Source organism: Plutella xylostella, chromosome 31, assembly GCF_932276165.1.
Source record: "Plutella xylostella chromosome 31, ilPluXylo3.1, whole genome shotgun sequence".
NCBI lineage: Eukaryota > Metazoa > Arthropoda > Insecta > Lepidoptera > Plutellidae > Plutella > Plutella xylostella.
This window is the reverse complement of record NC_064011.1, coordinates 1,775,390-1,793,664: the sequence shown is the minus strand read 5'-3', so window position 1 is coordinate 1,793,664 and position 18,275 is coordinate 1,775,390. Positions and strand designations below refer to the sequence as shown.

At 35.7% G+C, this 18,275-nt stretch overlaps 1 protein-coding gene across 1 annotated transcript in view; it reads left to right on the top strand.

The window, feature by feature from the left end:
- Positions 1 to 18,275, top strand: part of LOC105385805 (ribosomal protein S6 kinase alpha-5) — a 62,410-nt gene that overhangs the window by 3,768 nt on the left and 40,367 nt on the right. Inside the window, exon 2 of the mRNA XM_048632160.1 lies at positions 3,670 to 3,738. Within this exon, the coding sequence (XP_048488117.1) occupies positions 3,670 to 3,738 (69 nt within the window). The remainder of the gene's footprint in view (positions 1 to 3,669; positions 3,739 to 18,275) is intronic.

Sequence of the window (18,275 nt, the reverse complement as noted above, 5' to 3'; positions counted from 1 at the left end):
GCTCATCGGAGCAACCGTGCCCGCGCCGGCCCGGGATTCCATTGATTGGAATCTCGTGGAGGCCAGTAGGATTAGGAAAAGAAGTAAAGGTATGTGTTGTTTTGGTTTTTTAAAGTAATAGTTGTTAAAAAATATGACTCTGAATGTTTATCACTCTATCAATGTTGTGACATCTTGTACTTGGTAAGAATTTCTTTTGGTTACTAAAACATGCTGTTTCTTTAAATAAATGTTATACTTTATTGCAAAATTTATTGATAGACACAGCCACTCTAATAACAACGTGAATAAAAACACAATGCATTAACAAACAAAGTAAAATAGTCAAAAAGTGGAATATTTGTTCCAGCCAACCCTATGTCAATTTCCAAGCGTTGTTTATAGATTACTATTGCATAAATTTTGGATCACATAGATATTACCTATGTGTTATACTTACCAAGATATGTTTTTATTATTTTATGGGATTAGCAATTGGTGGTCAGTTTATAAGAAGCCCTTTCCCCAATAGTGGGATACTTAACAGACTACATTTTAAGAAATAATTTTTATGTAATATTGCATAATGTAATACAAGGGAAACCATCCTTGTTCATTCCACCATGGAACCCTTCAATATAATAAATTTAATCAACTCACAATATTTCATTACTTTGATTCTAAAGTGGAAAATAAACTTAGGTATAGGTCTACCTACTAACTAAGTGGAACTGATGTCTTTAATGGGTATTAAATACAATAAAAAACACACCTAATAACATATTTCATATAATGTTTGCTACAAAAATGATTTAAAATTTAATTTAAATTGAATTGGGCAGATTAGAAATTAACAGGAATACAGTAATGGTCGATACTTCCCCACCCTGCACAAAACAATCTACAAACTCATTTCGTGTGTATCAAACACTATCAGAAGTAAATTTAATTTTAATTAAATGTTCCATTCCGTAAGTAGGCCGAGTTATTTTTAGTTGTTGTGGCCAGTGCCAAGCACATTTTTTCCCTTATCACTCCTTGTGATATGAACTTTACTTTCATTGAGTATTTGACACACTTGGTTTGTGTTATCTTCTGTGAGAATAACCTAGAATAGAATATGAAAGAACTTCTGAATGAATGAACCAATGCTGATGAAAGAATGAAGATGGAATCATGTAACATACATACAAATAATGTATACCAAAGAACCTATAAACCAAATATACATATATATAGAAAATAGAAAAGAATAGATTTGTATTCTATAGCAGCCATATCGCAATAGAAATGTACATAGGAAACTTCACCATCCTCTTTTTCAGTTGGTGTTTAGGTAAAAATTTAAATATAATAGGTTACAAAGACAGTCTTGTATGTGTCCTAATTTTCTAATGGGGAAATAATAATATGGGGTATACAATACAGACACTAATCTGACTGGCCAATCCTTTCACCACAGTGATAAACCCTAGTCTATTAGTGTATGTCACCAAACTCACTAGCATCCCAAGAATAAAATTGAAGACATTGCCTGTTTATTTATACAATAGAATAGATATACCTATAATTACTTGATGATATTATATTTGTAGACTATAATTAATTAATATTTATGGGCTTGTCCCCACAACTTGTGGTTTACACAAATGATAAAACACGATAAAATTGTATGCAATTAATTTCATATTATCTCTTACGAAAGTAAAAGCAAATGGCACATAAATAAGGTAGACAATTATAAATAAGTTTGTGTTTTTTTTATTTTACAAAGTCAAGAGTGCATTGACATGTTGCTCGTAGGTATTTGTACACATGCACATATGTTTAGGATCTGTTCACAGTTACACTAGTTAATTGAATATTTCTTTTGTAGGATGAAATGACTAAACTTAGTTTTTTCATTAGATACCTAATTTCAGTCAACAAAAGTTTGATACCTACTTAAAGTCACAGGAGAGAGTAGATGAGTCCACAATTTCGTTCATGTATTGGATTAACTTTCATAAAGCCTGTAAATCATAATATTGAACAGTGTTATACAGGGTGCACCTTTACTTTTGTTGACCAATTACTGCACAAACCATAGTCAAGTAAAACAAAACTAAACCTTCACATGTAGATTCCAGCTGAGTACCATAAATCTAAAACGATGATTGGCTCGCGACAACGACAATTCACCACTTAATTACCCATCAGGGATTACCCCACACAGTAGAAAGGCACAACACCCATTTTTTGCTGTAAGTTAAAACTGGTAACAAGCCCGCTGTGCGTCTGCCCTAATGCTTCGCGTATCCATTAAACAAAAGATAAAGATGTGGTAATTATGAATGCGGAGTGGCGATTGGTAAATGAGTTTCACACAAAAACTAATTAGGATTACAATACAATGAAAACATATTTTGCAATGTTTAGGTTTTTTCCTTTTTGTTTTTAAGGCAGTAGGGGAAGTCCAAGAGAGAAGGTTTTAATTGCTAAATAATATATTCATCATCATCATCAATATTACCATATATTTGTGCACTCCTGGACATAGGCCTCTCCCAAGGAGCGCCACAATACTGTCCTCTGCCTTGAAAATGTTACAAAGTTATAAGTCCCTTTTTCTGTCGCAGGTTAAACATTTATACACAAATAATTGTTATCAGTTTGCCTGAACTGTTAACCCCTTATCTGCCAGATGGGTTTCCCCTATCTGTGGATAAAAACATAGAGAGATAATTTTATGCCTAATGGAGGCATATGGTGTAGAAGATTTTGTATGCATTGGTTTTTCTAATGGTAATTTTTGACAAATAATATTTTTAACCCTTTGATCGGAAATTTGAAATGAAATGTTGTTAGTTTAACTAGTCTGGGTGTGTTCGTGGCAACTGGCATCGTAGAGTACGAACAGATGGACCGATTTTAGTAGTTCATTTCGGTTTTAGTAACATCTTCACAAAATATTAGCCTTTAACTTAACTCAACGTTTTTCTCTAATTAAGTACAAATTACGTTCACGCTCAAGTATATTTTTTTTTATACACATATGTAAATATCCAGAAACGAGAACCAATAACCTTGTGTTTTGACCTAGCCATGACTTTGTATAGAAACACTCGCCTATATACAACATATAAATTCATACATACATCATACATAGCCAAAGTTATATTATTATCAAAGAAGCCAGTCTTTTTCACAATAACCAGAGATGTTGAGCTAATTTCAACAGTAATATCAGGTGTTTAGTGTTAATTTAGAGTGTAGTGACCTTCCACGTGAAACACGTGGCGCTAGGGTTGAACATTTCGTTGTTTTGTTTAGGGTTGTCAACTCTTGAGGAAAAGTTTGTTATTCTTTTTTAGGACTTGTTTGTATGGGTTCCATAAGTTTAGTTAGATGCCTGATTTTGTGTTATTTATAATAATATTGAAATCAAGTATAATTATAACGAGTTGTATACTGTATGTTAATTCAGATTGTGGTTTAAGATTAGTTATTTTAAACTGATTTTTTTAAGCTATCCGGTTTTTGTTTTACAATATTTAACGTACATAAATTCATAATTACCTACTTGAGGTCTATACGTTATCAGGTTTTGAATAGGTACAAACCACTTTTATGTTAATTTATGGTATTTTTTGCAGTGACTACTAAACTAACATATTTTTTTATAATAACAATTCAATTGTTTTGTTGCAGTTAACCTCAATGGGGCGGCCAAAGTTGACATATCACATTTCGATTTGCTCAAAGTGCTTGGCACTGGAGGTGAGTTTATTAATTTTTATTATATATTATTGTTAATGCACCCTGAAATTCGTAAACTGTATTGTAAAATTTACAAGAAGGTAAAAATTTACTTTGAACAACACGAGTTTCGACTCTTTACGTCAGTCGAAATTCGTATAACACAAACGTCAACTTTAAACCTATTTTAAAATGTCAAATAGCTCTATGAATTCGGGGGTGGTAATCATAAGTGGCGGTTATTCAGATCCGTAACCCTGGAATATTCACCCTTGGGTGGATTCTGGTAAATGCATGTCCGATAATTTAATTACCACTTACTTATAGGTAAAAAACAAATTTTTTTAGAATAGGCGTGAGTTTGTATTCAAAAGGAGGTGTAAAATTAAAAACATGCAGACGCCTATTCATGATGATTATGATATGTATGTAAGATACTTACAAATAATTTAATATAAGTACAATAACTACATATTTTTTAAATCACTCTAACGAACTGTAACTTGCAAAAGTAGATTTTTCAGAACTACACGGGGGCATACCTTTAAGTGACTCATGTCATGTTCCTACACACTCATAACTAACATAATAATCCTCTTACTGCATCTATCATTTGATGCAATTACTTACACACGGCTGTAGGTTTTGCGTTTCCACAAGACGTGAGGGTCAACTGGCCTGTTTGTGTCCGTTATACGCTTTCGTACGCGATAGAAAGAGACAGGAGGTTAGGGGAGTGCGTTCGTGATGAGCAATGTTCATATTTGAACCGTAACTGTGCATGGTAAACTGTTTAAATGTTTCTTCTGAGAATGAGGTTGCTTTTCTCAGTAGTAGGTAAAACGGTTGAGGCGGAATCAGATATTACAGGTCCATAGCACTTCTGTCCTCTACCTTCCTCATCCAGCTAAAGTACGAATGAATTATAATACTATAAATCTATAAAAAAAACCTAAGTTTGTATATATCACCGGGCCTTACTCTTCTTTTTTGTCCCGGAATTCCCACGGGAATTTCAATGTGCAGCTCGGGCCCAATTGCCAGTTTAGTAATAAGATTGTGCAAATGTAAATAATTGCTGTCTGTTAAAAAATGAGACTTTACTTTTCTATATCAATAATAATTTGACTTTGAACAAAAATAATGTCTCTTTTGTCTTTTGCGCAGCTGTCCTGTTGCCAGCCAAAGATATTTAAGCCAACATTTCTTTTTAAAAATTGAATTTCGAACATCATTAAAATCAGCCGGTCACATTGTCATCGAATCTAGTTTTAAAATAACTCTTATCCCAAAGCTAGAAGATGCTATTTTCTTCGCACGAGCGGTATTCTCACGCCTTATCCTTTTTCGAAAACGTTAAAATTTAAATGTGACGTGTGTGCATTGACCATAGAGGGGGTCGTTGACCCCAACAGCTGGCTAGCTGTGGGGTGTTTAATAACTTTACATACGATTTTATTAGCACTTTTTATTACTGCATACATGCAATTATTGCTTATGTGTGTGTGTGAATTTTTTGCTAACTCTTTCGTGTGTGATGGTAGTTTGTGACTTTGTTGCAGTACTGAACTTTGGCTATCGAATAAAACTGATACCGTTACTTTCTAATATCATTATTTTTTTCTTGGCTTGTGTGTCTCATACGCTAAAATTTGTTTTTGAATCTCACACTCAGGGATAAACTCTATAGCCTTTCTTTAAAGTCTGTTTTTTAATCTCAGATACTATGTTGACAGATTCTAAGACGGTTCATCAACAGTCGATTGTCCAGCCATTAGAAGGATACGTCACTCAACCGTGGTAAAATCGACCGTCGATGAACCGTTCAGAATCTGTCAATTTAGTATCTGAGATTAAAAAACAGACTTTAAAGAAAGGCAGTATAGTTTATCCCTGTGTGAAAGAATCAGCCAGTCAGTATTTTCGGTCGCTAACTGCCCATAGTGCACCGGACGTATACTACACCACACGGTAACATCACATAACACGTGATTAGATAGCGCTAGGAACAATACGCCACCGCAACGTGTGGTCGACAGTACCCACATCCTCTGGCGATCAGGTTACACGGTTCAAGATAAGCTGTGGAAGAGGGAAGTACGAAAAACTGTTGTGGCGGCCTGTTGACACTGTGACAACCCTATTCACTGTCCCTGAGCTGGTGATTTTGATATTACTGTCAAATAGTTTTGTTTATAGATTAGTTATTCATCCAACCAAAAAATGGTTTTGGCAATAAGGCCGCCTATTGATTTCATTTGTAAAATTTACTTATCATGACTCTTTTATGTATAGAATAGAATAGACTTTTTTATGTATAAGTCTACAATTAATTTCTTATATTATCGCTGGGCAATCTGGACATAGGCCTCTCAAAACTAATCTTCGTCCTTCCATGTGTAGCCACTACCGGCGACCACGATTAGCAAAGACTGTTTTAATTACTCTCTCAGTCAGTACGGACGGAGATATGCGAAGGTTTTTCCCATGCAATTGTACAGTCGAAAGCAAAAGTTTTCTGATAATGATGTGAGTCGAAACATACTTGGTTGGTTGATTAAATATAATATTTAAATACAGTTACCATTTATGTCTACCACGAAATATATTTAAGAAGACTATCTACTCCAATCTGCTTATTATAATTCTTTGTCTATCGCACAATTATAACTATGAGTTCACGAAAGGCGCACGTAATGCCAGACAACCTACAAGATAAGGTCGATATACCTATCGTTGTAATGTTCCGATGCTATTATTTTATACCTTTTTGCTCTTCGTGAACGCTTCCTGCACAAAAACAACAATAATTACTTTTCCTGTATAGTCCATGCATTTCATTAAGACGGTAACGGTCTCTGACATGCTTAGACTATAAATGGTAATAAGTTAAAAGGTTACAATCGGTAACCTTTTTTTTTTAAACTTCCTACTTTGTCTGGTTTATGCTTCATTGGTTGTTATGCGATTCTACCTAGCCAGTGTGGTTTGATATCTGTTTTATAGTAAAAAATCCAAACTAAAATGATCTCTTATGCATAATCTTTAGGTGACGAACACTAGGGCTAAGATTTATCACCGTGTTGAAATGATCGCCCAGTCAGACTGCCCATGGATACGTCACTCCCTACATGCTTTATGCATATTGTGATGTGATGTTAATAATTTTCAGACAATTATCTGTATCTAAAATCTGCAAAATTGTGAACTAAATTTATTCTTAGACAGCTATTTATTGGATCACGATTACCGTCACAACACTTCTTGAGATACGCAACAATGTGATATGTTAATACGTGATTACGTGTAACGTATTATGCTGGGCACCGAGTAGGTTCTGACAGCACGGGTGCATAACAAGACGTTGTTTTCATAGCGAGATCAATGGTGATTTAGATCGGGGGTGTCCGATTACTTAGCGGAACCTACAGAGGCCCTCAGGGCTACCGGGAAAAGTCAGGGATACTCAAATTAAACATTAACAAGGCATAGGATAGGGTTGCACCAAAAAAAACGGCGAATATAAATAGTACCTGTACTGTAGGGTTAAGTATTAGGGTACCGCTGATCCAGATATCTTCCTCAGGAATAATGACTGTATTGTGTTACCTACCTAACGGAAGTTAAAACCTCGAACAGGAGCCAAAATTTGAAAGGATGAACCGTGTTTGATTAAACATGGCTAAGTAGTGGGAACAGTATTGATTAAGTCGTATTTATTATAACCACAAAAATAAATATTGAAATGCGTCGATCCGCTTTTTAGCTTGTAGCCATGACCACAGACAAACAAACAGCTACTCAGCCACACTTATAAGAGCTACATTTTTCCATCAAATACAAAACAAGAGCTACATTTTTCCATCACATATAAAACAAAGTTACAGTGAAAGCGAATGGTCTTGCGCGTAAACTGTTGATGGATTTGATGCACAATAGATAATGTGAATTATAGGTATTATTTGTGTTGTAAATTGACTTGATGACGTCAGTATTTATCTCGTGCAAAACATGCCGTCTTTATGCGCATACGCAGGACCTTACACATAACATTGTGTACGTCATAGCACGCGCCGCCCTGCGTCAAACGTCATACGTCACAGTGACGTTTCCGGTTGTTGACCCCGCGTCGTGATGATTTGAACCCGTGCGGTAACTTTTATGAGAGGGGTATTGCTTTAATTAGTCATTTGATACATCGTTGAGAGACTTGGGAGGTTTGGTGCAGTGCAGATGCTATAATGTTTTATAAGAGTGAAAAAATATAAACAAATTACTCACGCCTTGTACTTGTTTATTTTGAGTGGTAGGCAGGGGTGCATTTATTGCTACACCATGTTTTTGCCAATGTTACACCCAATTAAATGGATAATAAGCAAATTGCGTTTTTCGGGCGCTATCAAGATTCGAGAACAATATGAAAATTCATGTTTAAACAAATATCGATTGCCTTACGAAAATATCTCTACACAGGAAATGATGATGTTTTAGAAACAGCTGCTAAGACATTGAAGTATCTGAACAAAGTCACCCTACATCTATGTTTATTTGAGGCTCACTATCAATACCAATTACCAAACAGAACTATTTTCGGAGCTATGTAACTGAAGGGTTACTCTACACTGACGAAAAACGAACGAACCAGAGCTGTAGTACAATCGGCACATTTAATACAACGAGATAGTCGTGGCTCCGACAGACCTCCGAAACTAGGTTTTCCGTTATATAGAGTGACCCCCTGGCCGGTAATGATTCGAAATTCCATAGACAAATTACATGTGCATACGAGCGCGGGCCATGCACTCAAAGAGGTTTAAATAGTTTAATGTAACGTAAAAACAAGCGGTTGGTATGGATGGTATTTAATAATGAATACAATTTTGTAGTAACATTGTGCTTTGGTTTAAAGTTATATTAAATAGTGTGGAGTATTGAATGATATATCAAATAATATGGCTGCTTAATGTGTCCGATAAACTGATCAATATCCGATAAAAAGGTCCATTATCCTACTTTCGGGGCGTTTACTGATAACTTACACCCTGCAAGAATTAGGTGAAGCAAAAATTGGTCCAGTGTCTCTAATGCTCTAGTTAAATCAACCAAATCAACTTCGTCTACCTACACTACAGAACAAAGACTTCCAATTAAATGGCAAAGACCACCTTACCACAAACAGCCTATCCCAAATTTAAAACAAAAGCCTGCGCGTTCGATATTCAAAAATCGAAACGGAGACCGTAATCAGATCTCCTGTCGTGTAAAGGACGTCCGGCGGGTCGTTGAACCGCCGAATCTGGCGCGCTTTGTAACGGCAATGGCGGCAGGTCGTTCGCCCGTCCTTACCGCGCCGCGACCTTACGCGATTGATGACTCCTGGCAGCCTGCGGAAAAAAAAACAAAACCTTGTCTATGAAGAATAAAAACCCACGTGTGCTAGTCTGTGGTGGTTGAGGCCCGAGGAGGGAATGTTGGTGCGCTTAGTTCCTCGTGGTTTCTGACAGCCTGGTACTTTTGGTCTTGTTGTAGCTTATAATCAATATCCAAAGGTTGTGTGGTAGAGATGGCTATAAGCAATAAGGCCGCCTCTTGTCATGTTTTATTTTTCAGAATTTATTGTTCTTGTTGCAAATAAAGTGTATTGTATTGTATAATTTCGACTTATTTATTAGTACAGTGCACTTGTCATAAAATTATATTATTGATAAGGCCTTTTAAGCGTTTTCGGAATAGGCAGAGGTGAATGTTTGCGTTTTGTCGATGGTATGTAATAGGGGGCGGGTTTATTGATATATTCTAAGTAATTTGTAGTCAAGACTCCAAAACAAAACGTTGGACTGTTTCATTAATTATTTTAACTAAAATTCTTTATCATAAATAATATTGGGCCGGCATTTTACTTTGACTAAGTATTTGCAGAAGTCTTCATGTAAAGTAGTACGTACCTATCTTCTTTTATCTTTTTTCAATAATGTATTGGCATTTGGCACTCAGCACTTCCGTTCGTGTGCCATTTGAGTAATAAAAAGTCTTTAATGATAATTACTACTTAATATTCCTGCGACCTTATGATTGCCTGGTAGCAAGGTTGATGACTCCTAGAGTTAACGTAATGGTCGGTGGTTTCGAGAAATTCAAAATGGCACTTTTTACACTGGTTGTACCTACATAGCAACTGTTTGCTAAAAGGTTAATACATATTATTTGGAATAGGTTTGTTAATACATATTATTTGGAATAATGTTAAACTATTGCCCGTGAACTATCAAAAGGACAGTGTTGTACAGTGTGGAAATCACAGTAAATCTAACTCTTTTTGAAGCCTCTAAATAAAATTCAGAATGAATTAAGAACCCTTATTGTAACGCCCAATGTACCTACCAAAACAAATAATGAAATCTTACAGAAGAGAGCCCTATTGTAAATATTATGATGTAGGATTGTAAACTTTAAAAGTACATGAGTAGGTTGCCTTTTAACGTCTATGGAGGACAAAATAAGAGCGAAGGATGTTTAAAAATACGGTTTCGAAGTATCTTATTTACGATTTAGTAGCAACGCTTATCTTGACCTTACGTAACACTGGCTCATGAAATATTTAAAAGTGTTTGAAATCGTTTGAATTGACAAACTAACCAAGATTTCAGCTTACTCAGTACTCACGTTTCCCCTTAATTATGACATAAGGTAATTAGTTTGAACAACAAAATATGCGTGGGTTTGATGTGACTGTTCTGTTTATACCCTAAATATGAATAATATTACCTTTTATTGTAAGGGGTAACACATAATTAAAGCACTAGAATTACAATAACGTTGTTACATCCATTGCTTTTTGAATTTGAATCCTCGTCAATAGGCCCTATTACAATGCAAAACGAAGCCAAGTAGACGACAGACCAAAAAGGATTTAACCTAGAGTTTGTTAACCGTCCTTTCTGGTTCGCGACCTCGTTTCAACCGCGCGAAGTTTGATGACTCTACGGGCGTGGAAAAAAAGTTGCTCGCGCCGCCTCTTTGATACTCTGCTGCCCTGGTATAGTGCCACAATCTTATCTGTTCCGGTGGTCAAAATGTGTACTAACGAGACGTCATTGTCAAACGTCATTTCATACTCTGTGCGTTATTTGAGTTGTCAATTTCTGCGAAGAGGCTGACGCTACGTTATTTAATTTGTTTTGTGATTTTCGGGGTGTAATAATGCCAAAAGCGCTGAAAAGTGATGCAAGAAAAGTAATACTAGATATATTGGCTTTTATGCAAGAAGGATAACGTATTCAGGCGCCTTTAATTCCGTTTGAAAAATTGGAAGAACGAGTTGCAGCGGTTACAGGTTAGTGTTGCCAAATATGACGAATAATTTTACCCATATACTCACATGTAATTTTATTAATATTTTCCCGAGTGACCCGTACCCCAGCAGTGGGGACGGGATGGGTCGTGATGAAAGTATATAATCTTTATTTTTCTTTGATTACAGGTGTGAGTGAAGCTGCGATCCTATACCTTAGGCAGTATACCAAGAATAATTTCTCGCACCTGCAGTTATTTTAGACGAAATAATGATGATTAATGATCATCATCTTCTTCTTCCACTACGAGTATCAAGGGTTGGCTGGAAGAAATTTATTTTTGGCAATTAGCCTTTGTACATTGTCTGAATTTCTTTTAATTTTATGCACTTGTTTCTTGTTACTTTAGAAAATGAAAATAATAAAGTGTTCATAAATAAATAAATAATAATTAAGTACTTAATAGTTTTTTTTAAGTCTATCTATCTCGTTATTCCCACGACCCACAGATATTACCTATATCATTGTAAAATCTAGATTTAATGTCTTAAGTATAATAGAACATAATCAGAACTATTTTTGTTTCTGTTCACCGTGGACAAATTTTTTATACAACAAATGTCGTTTGATATATTATATCCTCTTTCATTTACTATCGACCCTATATTTTGATTTATCTATACTTATGAATGTACCTACCTAATTATAAAAATAGGTAATAGCAGAAATGCATTGTCGTTTAAACCAGAAATAGGCAACATTTAATCGATGGCATCACTGGCTTCGATCACAGTGACGTCGCCACCGGAACAGATAAGATTGTGGCACTATAGATGAGTTTACGTGTAAGTGAATATCTAATGTGAGGAAATTAATATCTACTGTGAATCTTTGGTGTTTTGTGAAGGTTTTCTGGATAAGATATTTCTTATCGTGAAAAGCTGTACTTACAAGAATTTAGTAAAAAAAAGTTATTTAATGTGTACAAATATTGTAGAATATCTATTTCAGCCATCCGATTTTGGTCGTAGAGTAAAATAAGTACTTGCCAAAATTCTGTAAGGCCTATTTTGATGACGATTGGGTATTATATTATGTAAATGGGTGACACAGGCTGAGAACCAATCAGGGTGGAGGAACACCGACAATTCAGCCAACTAAGCGCATAAGTAGAAACAAACACCTTCATAACATGTATATGTCGCAGGCATCTGGTTTAATCTCCTGTTTGATTGAACCGCTAGCCCGTTCATTGGATGACGCTATTCAGTTGTATGGCTAGGCCGAACGTTGATTGTACAAGCGTCACAAAACGTCCAACTAGTTAGCGGACTTAAAATCAGTCAGGTGGTGAATAAAACAAATATGGCGTCTAACAGCGAACAGCTGACACAAAAAGCACTTGAATTGTTATTTTTTGCAAATAAATTAGCTTTAAAGTGCGTTATTTATGTTAAAATAGTGTGACAACATGGATTTACCTATTATTACACTGCCGGCGGATAGTTTCAAAGAAAAAAATGTGCTCTAACTGGATAATTATGAACAACAATATCAAGGTACGTTTATTGTTATTGTTTAGTTAATTTGTGAGATGAGAGCTTTGTAACATAGTCTTTTTGTTGACTCTTGTCTGGTCATGTTCATCCTAAACAGACATTACAAAGTTGCTATACCATATCCCATTTAACGACTTCGCTGAATAACGTTCAGTCAAGACGTTGGACGTTACAGTCAACCACTTGACGAGTTGTTCTTTAGTCATTCAACTGAGTAGCGTCATCCAATGAACGGGCTAGCGGTTCAATCAAACAGGAAATTAAACCAGATGCCTGCGACATATACATAATTATCTTAAAAACAAAATTTGTAGCAAGGCATCTACATAAATACACTTTCATTGTTCATAATGTCGGTTTATTAGTAATTTTACGCCACCGTTGCATCGCGTGAGCTACCGACACTCTCATCTTGACTAGAGAATAATCTGTGACACTTGCTCATAATCTGACATCTGGTGTTCGACACGAAAGTAAGAAATGCTTAACCGCCGTGCAATAATTAGTGTATTGTACGTTGGTGGCACGGGTCTGTGAGATTTCACCAAATAACGTACTGTAGATGAAAAACTGGTTACAGATCAAAATCGATTTATTCTTTTGGGATCTCTACGTTGCCACACACATAGACAGTCAAAACACACACACAAACATCGTGTCGGTGTGGTTAAAAAAATAACATCTGGAATATGAGACCTATAATTCATGCCACTAACCTATTTTGAGTCGTTCTAGTTTTCGTATTTTTGTAACCCAATTTGCTTACTATTACGTATTAATGAGAATTGTGTATTATTATATCGATTCTATGACCCAAAAATGGATGTAAATTAATCTCTATTAAATTGATCGCTTCACTAATCGAATGGTGGTATGGTAACAGAGATCCTAGGGTTGTTAAAAAGGTCAAAACATGTTATTTATTATTACTTTATTTCCATATGTATTTGTATATTTATAAATAAACAGAAAAACCTAAAATATGATCACATCAAAGATTGGCATTCAGAGTTCGTTGGCCGGTGTCAGTAACCTGCTATCGTTTGAGGATTCCAAATAAATAGGAACTATATTTCTGCTAACTACTATATACTATACTAATATTTCGCGTGATTTGGGTTTGTAGCTTTAACTAGGTGTTATGTAAACTTCGGAGCGTCGCTTTAATATTTTTCTCCCGTGGGATTTCCGGGACATAATATGATTTTCTGTTGGTCCTTTCCAATCCTTTTTGTTTTAAAATTGATCCAATCTTGTTTAAGTTTTAAAACAACAAATATTGTTATACAAAACTTTCACCCTACACATTCCGCACGCAAAATCTTCGTCCTACGTTAAACGGCGAACAATATTCAAAAGGCGAGCAGTATGCGGGCATATTGTAAAAAAAATATGGCCACCTGGCGTCGAGCCTTCGTGTTGCTACCCTACGGCTTCCCGTTTAGAAATAAAAACTGTCAAGCGTGTCGTTGATCTGGTAAGGAGGGGGTTCCGTTGATCATTTGTATGTGTGTTAATTTTGCAATATAACTTATTGATGCGTAGATAATTAGGCGGTCTTATGGAGAAAAGGCTGAAAGATATTTGTGGGTGGTCGAATGAGATATGAAAATAAATAATTGATGTTGAATAGTAAAGTTAATTAGTAAGCAGTATCGCTAGAAACGATATATTTTATAAAGCATATGTGTTAATCCAGGCTGTCAGTTAACTCCATACCAAATTTCATTAAAATCGGTTCTGCCGTTTTGACGAGACGGAGTAACAAATATTAGCACTCACACACATACTCACAAACTTTTGCCTTTATAATATTAGTAGGTTTTGTACAATGAATAATGAACTCAATATTTGACGATTGAACCCTGCATCGGATGCGTGCGCGCAGGTGATACCGCATCTCCAGTAGTCAGCTGTTGCACCCAAGGACGTCTCTGGAGGCTTGCCGCGGTTACTGTAGGCCTTAGTACAGGTTTTGTAGAGGTAGTTTGGAATGACTGAAAGTTTCTAAAAGTTTCCGCTAGAGGCGCCACTTTGTATGTTGTAAGAAAACTATAACGTTGCCGTTGATTGATTTGATAGTAATTTATACAACTAAGTATCTATTGTATACTATACTTCTTGCTAATTAATTTCGAACAAACAAGTATAAACCGGATAATGCCTTCTCAAGTTCACAAAATCGGGATACCTTACCTATGCTTTACCTAGTTTACCTGGCTTTACATGCGGGTAATGAGCTTCTACGTAAATTGTTAGAAATATATTTGCCTTAACTATACATTTTAAAGATAGACTTTACATTAAAATGATTTTTTTAAGCGAAAAAACCTAGGATTACCCCAGCATTTGTTAAGTCAACACATCTATTTATTGTATTATGTAAAGTGCAGTCGATCAGAGGCTATATAAATTTATTAAGTACAGTACTTACTGAGTTTTATAATATTGCTGACCAAAGAAAATTATCTTCAGATAACCAGCACAAACTAGACAACATATTCGGCACAAATATCTACACAGATATCTATCACGTAGTTACACACGACACGGGTATCCGAACGTGCGTCGCGCACACACGTGACCTGCCCACGTGGGGGTTATTGTCAACTAATGTACATAATGTGTAATGTACGTTTAACTTTGCACTACCAACACCAAAAAAGTATAATAATATGATGACAACGTTTTTCTTGCCCCCAAGAGGATGGCAATGGCATAGCATACGAAATCCCATAGATATTTGATGACTGCATAGGAAACCAACTAAGACATAAGTGAACGTCAAAAACGCATTCTCTCAACCGCCGAAGTTTAGTGTACTAAGCTCGGTACAAAATAAATAGATAAAAATGTTTTTTTGTTTTAAATTTCAGATATTGATGTAGTAGATAAAAACTACCATCTTTTGCCCGTTACATAGTTAGCATTGGTCCCAATATCGCTGTAATCTCCAAAGTGGTGCACGCAAGTTTTAATTTGTGACACAAATGCATTCAGGAAAGAAACTTATGTCAATAACAGTATTTCAGGCATCATCCCGTCTAGTACAGGTTTCATAGTTTATCGAAAATTATAAAAGTTTACATTTTCCCGCATACAAAGTGGCGCCTCTAGCAGAAATTATGATAAAACTTTTGACAGATAATGTATACAGATGACAAAGGGAAACCTAAACTTTACATACTAGTAACTAGACGGTCTGCTCTCAAGAGCTTAGGCGCCACAGTAGCCACACATCGCCTGCTGAAACATAATGTCTTGTAAATTCACGGAATATCATCCAATCTCTGCGTTTCTTCGTAGGTATAGCTTCACAACAATCGGACAATAACAAATTCAATTCTGTCACCGCCATTATCGACCTTACTGTTAGACAATAAAGCCCTAAAGGGGCCCTCTTAGATCAACAGATGGGTGGTAAATTGACCTGCAAACACACAGGAAACAAAGTCTGAACGATCGTTTTATTTATCTGTTGACAAACAAACGAATTTGCGCGGATATACTACGCATTAGGGTAGTGGGTCAGTCAACTTGGTGCTTGCTTTGCTTTGGCTCTATATGATGTGTAGATGTAAGCGAGTAGGTACAGAGTACAGTCAGCCAAAGAGATACCTGTCCTGCCTCAGTGTAAACAGTTTTATCATAATAGTCACAGATGATGGAGTGATTGCAGATATTAAATTATTAATACGTTATAGGTATTATACTTGATAAACGAGGTATATTGTGGTGGTTAATATAAACATTAAAACTGAGGTAGGTAGATGCTTATATCTTTTGCTGAAATACATCCATCATGGGTTTCCAAAGTAAACCTAATAACGCTTTCTTTTTCATTCATCTGATTTCTCGAATATGTACTGATGTGGCCTCTATCGGAAGCTATCCTGAAACATTTGACAGAAAATGTGATACTACTTATTGCTGTAATGTGTCCTTACATTGTATTTGTGTGAATGATATTGATAAAGCCACTAGCCCCGCAACTAGCGATACATTTGATAAATAAATAAAGTTATCAACAGTTTTATCGTGCAATCAATTCAATCAATACGGTTTGATTGGGTGTCCGGCGCTTGTACGTTGTGTGAAATTGTTGTTTACAATTTAGTTGTATTTAGTTTCGCATGGTGCGAGAAATGTTGACTTTTTCATGGAATATTTTAATATACAGGATGTCGGTAAAGTGGTAGGTATACTAAGCCGAAATGGGGTCACTCTTAAACCACTTTTCCTTAACGAATTTCATAAATTCTTAATAAAAATATACTACTTATAAATGGCTATGGTTGGATGGTTGTCTAAGTTGGATGGTTGTCTAAGTTGGATGGTTGTCTAAGTTGGATGGTTACACTACAGATGAAGATAAGTTCCATGAAAATGGCACAGACGTAGACGCTAGCGTGAATCAAAACCACTTTCATTATTGACAAACAAAAGCATAGTTGGCAATCTTCATATTGAATTGTCGCTTGAGTTTCACCTCGGCTCCTTATTCTGATTGCTTTTTACTAATGTTACTTTAAAATAATTATGTATCTGTATATTAACCGGTCTTTAGAAAAGCATGCTGAAGATGTGAAATTCCAAAACTGTTCCAACTCAGCATTATGGTATGTAACAACATCAAAGCGATGGTGGACTTCCAGTTAAGAGGCATAATTTTAATTTAATCATCCAAATGTAAGTCTTTTCAAAGTTTACTAACCCAGACGTAAAAAGAGGGGTGTTATAAGTTAAACGTGTCTGTCTCTGTGTAACCGTATGTGGTAGCTTTCAATCGTCCCAACAGGTCGTTTATTCGTTTTTTTTTAAGTTAGTAAATTATCATTGAAACTGTTTATGAAACTGCAATGTACTTGCCTAATATTTCTCCAGAATATGTATGCCTGAATCATGCTATCGGACAAAGATGTATAGATTATGACATAGCTCGGTCTCTTTCGCCCATCGCAAGTATTTGTGCAGTCTCAAATTCTTCGTTCTAACGTTAGATATGAACGGTTACCCGACCAAGTGAAATATACTTCTCGCAACTTGGCCTAATGGCTGAGGGCGCTCTATTTTAAACCCTTGTCAGTCGAAATAAGGTTGATCTTGAAATTATCATGTTTTACAGTTAATGTAGTTAACGGCAGATGTAGCTATTATCGCCTGTATGCCAAAGAGATAGAGGCTATTGTAGTGAGAGTTGCATTAGTATACCAATAATGTACATTACAAACAAAGTGCTCCTTAATTTATCACAGTAACAGTTGAAATGTTTCGATTTATCTGCACTTAGTCCACTATCTTTGAGGTTGTGTATTGTTTGTGGATAGTTTTGTTTTAGTGCCGTTAGTAATGGAGTTTAGTGTCCATTTTTAGGATTGCATTCTTGCTTTATGGTGCATTTCAAACTTTTTTTAAACTAAGTAATGTATCTGATTTGTCCGGAAATCTAGAATTTAGATTCTAGTTCTTTTAAAATTTTACTATAATCGTATAGAATACTTACCCTACTCCGTAGATTCAGTAGTGAACGGTACTTACACAGAACATAGAACGTAACATAACGCCCTGTACCCTGGAGCGATGCCGATGCGGTAACGGATCGCCAGTCGTACGGTAACGTGCTATCGTCATCGCTCGCATCGCGATCGGGGAAATTGACGTGTTGTTAGTAAATAACACACTTCTGTAGCTACAGTAGGTACTGGGT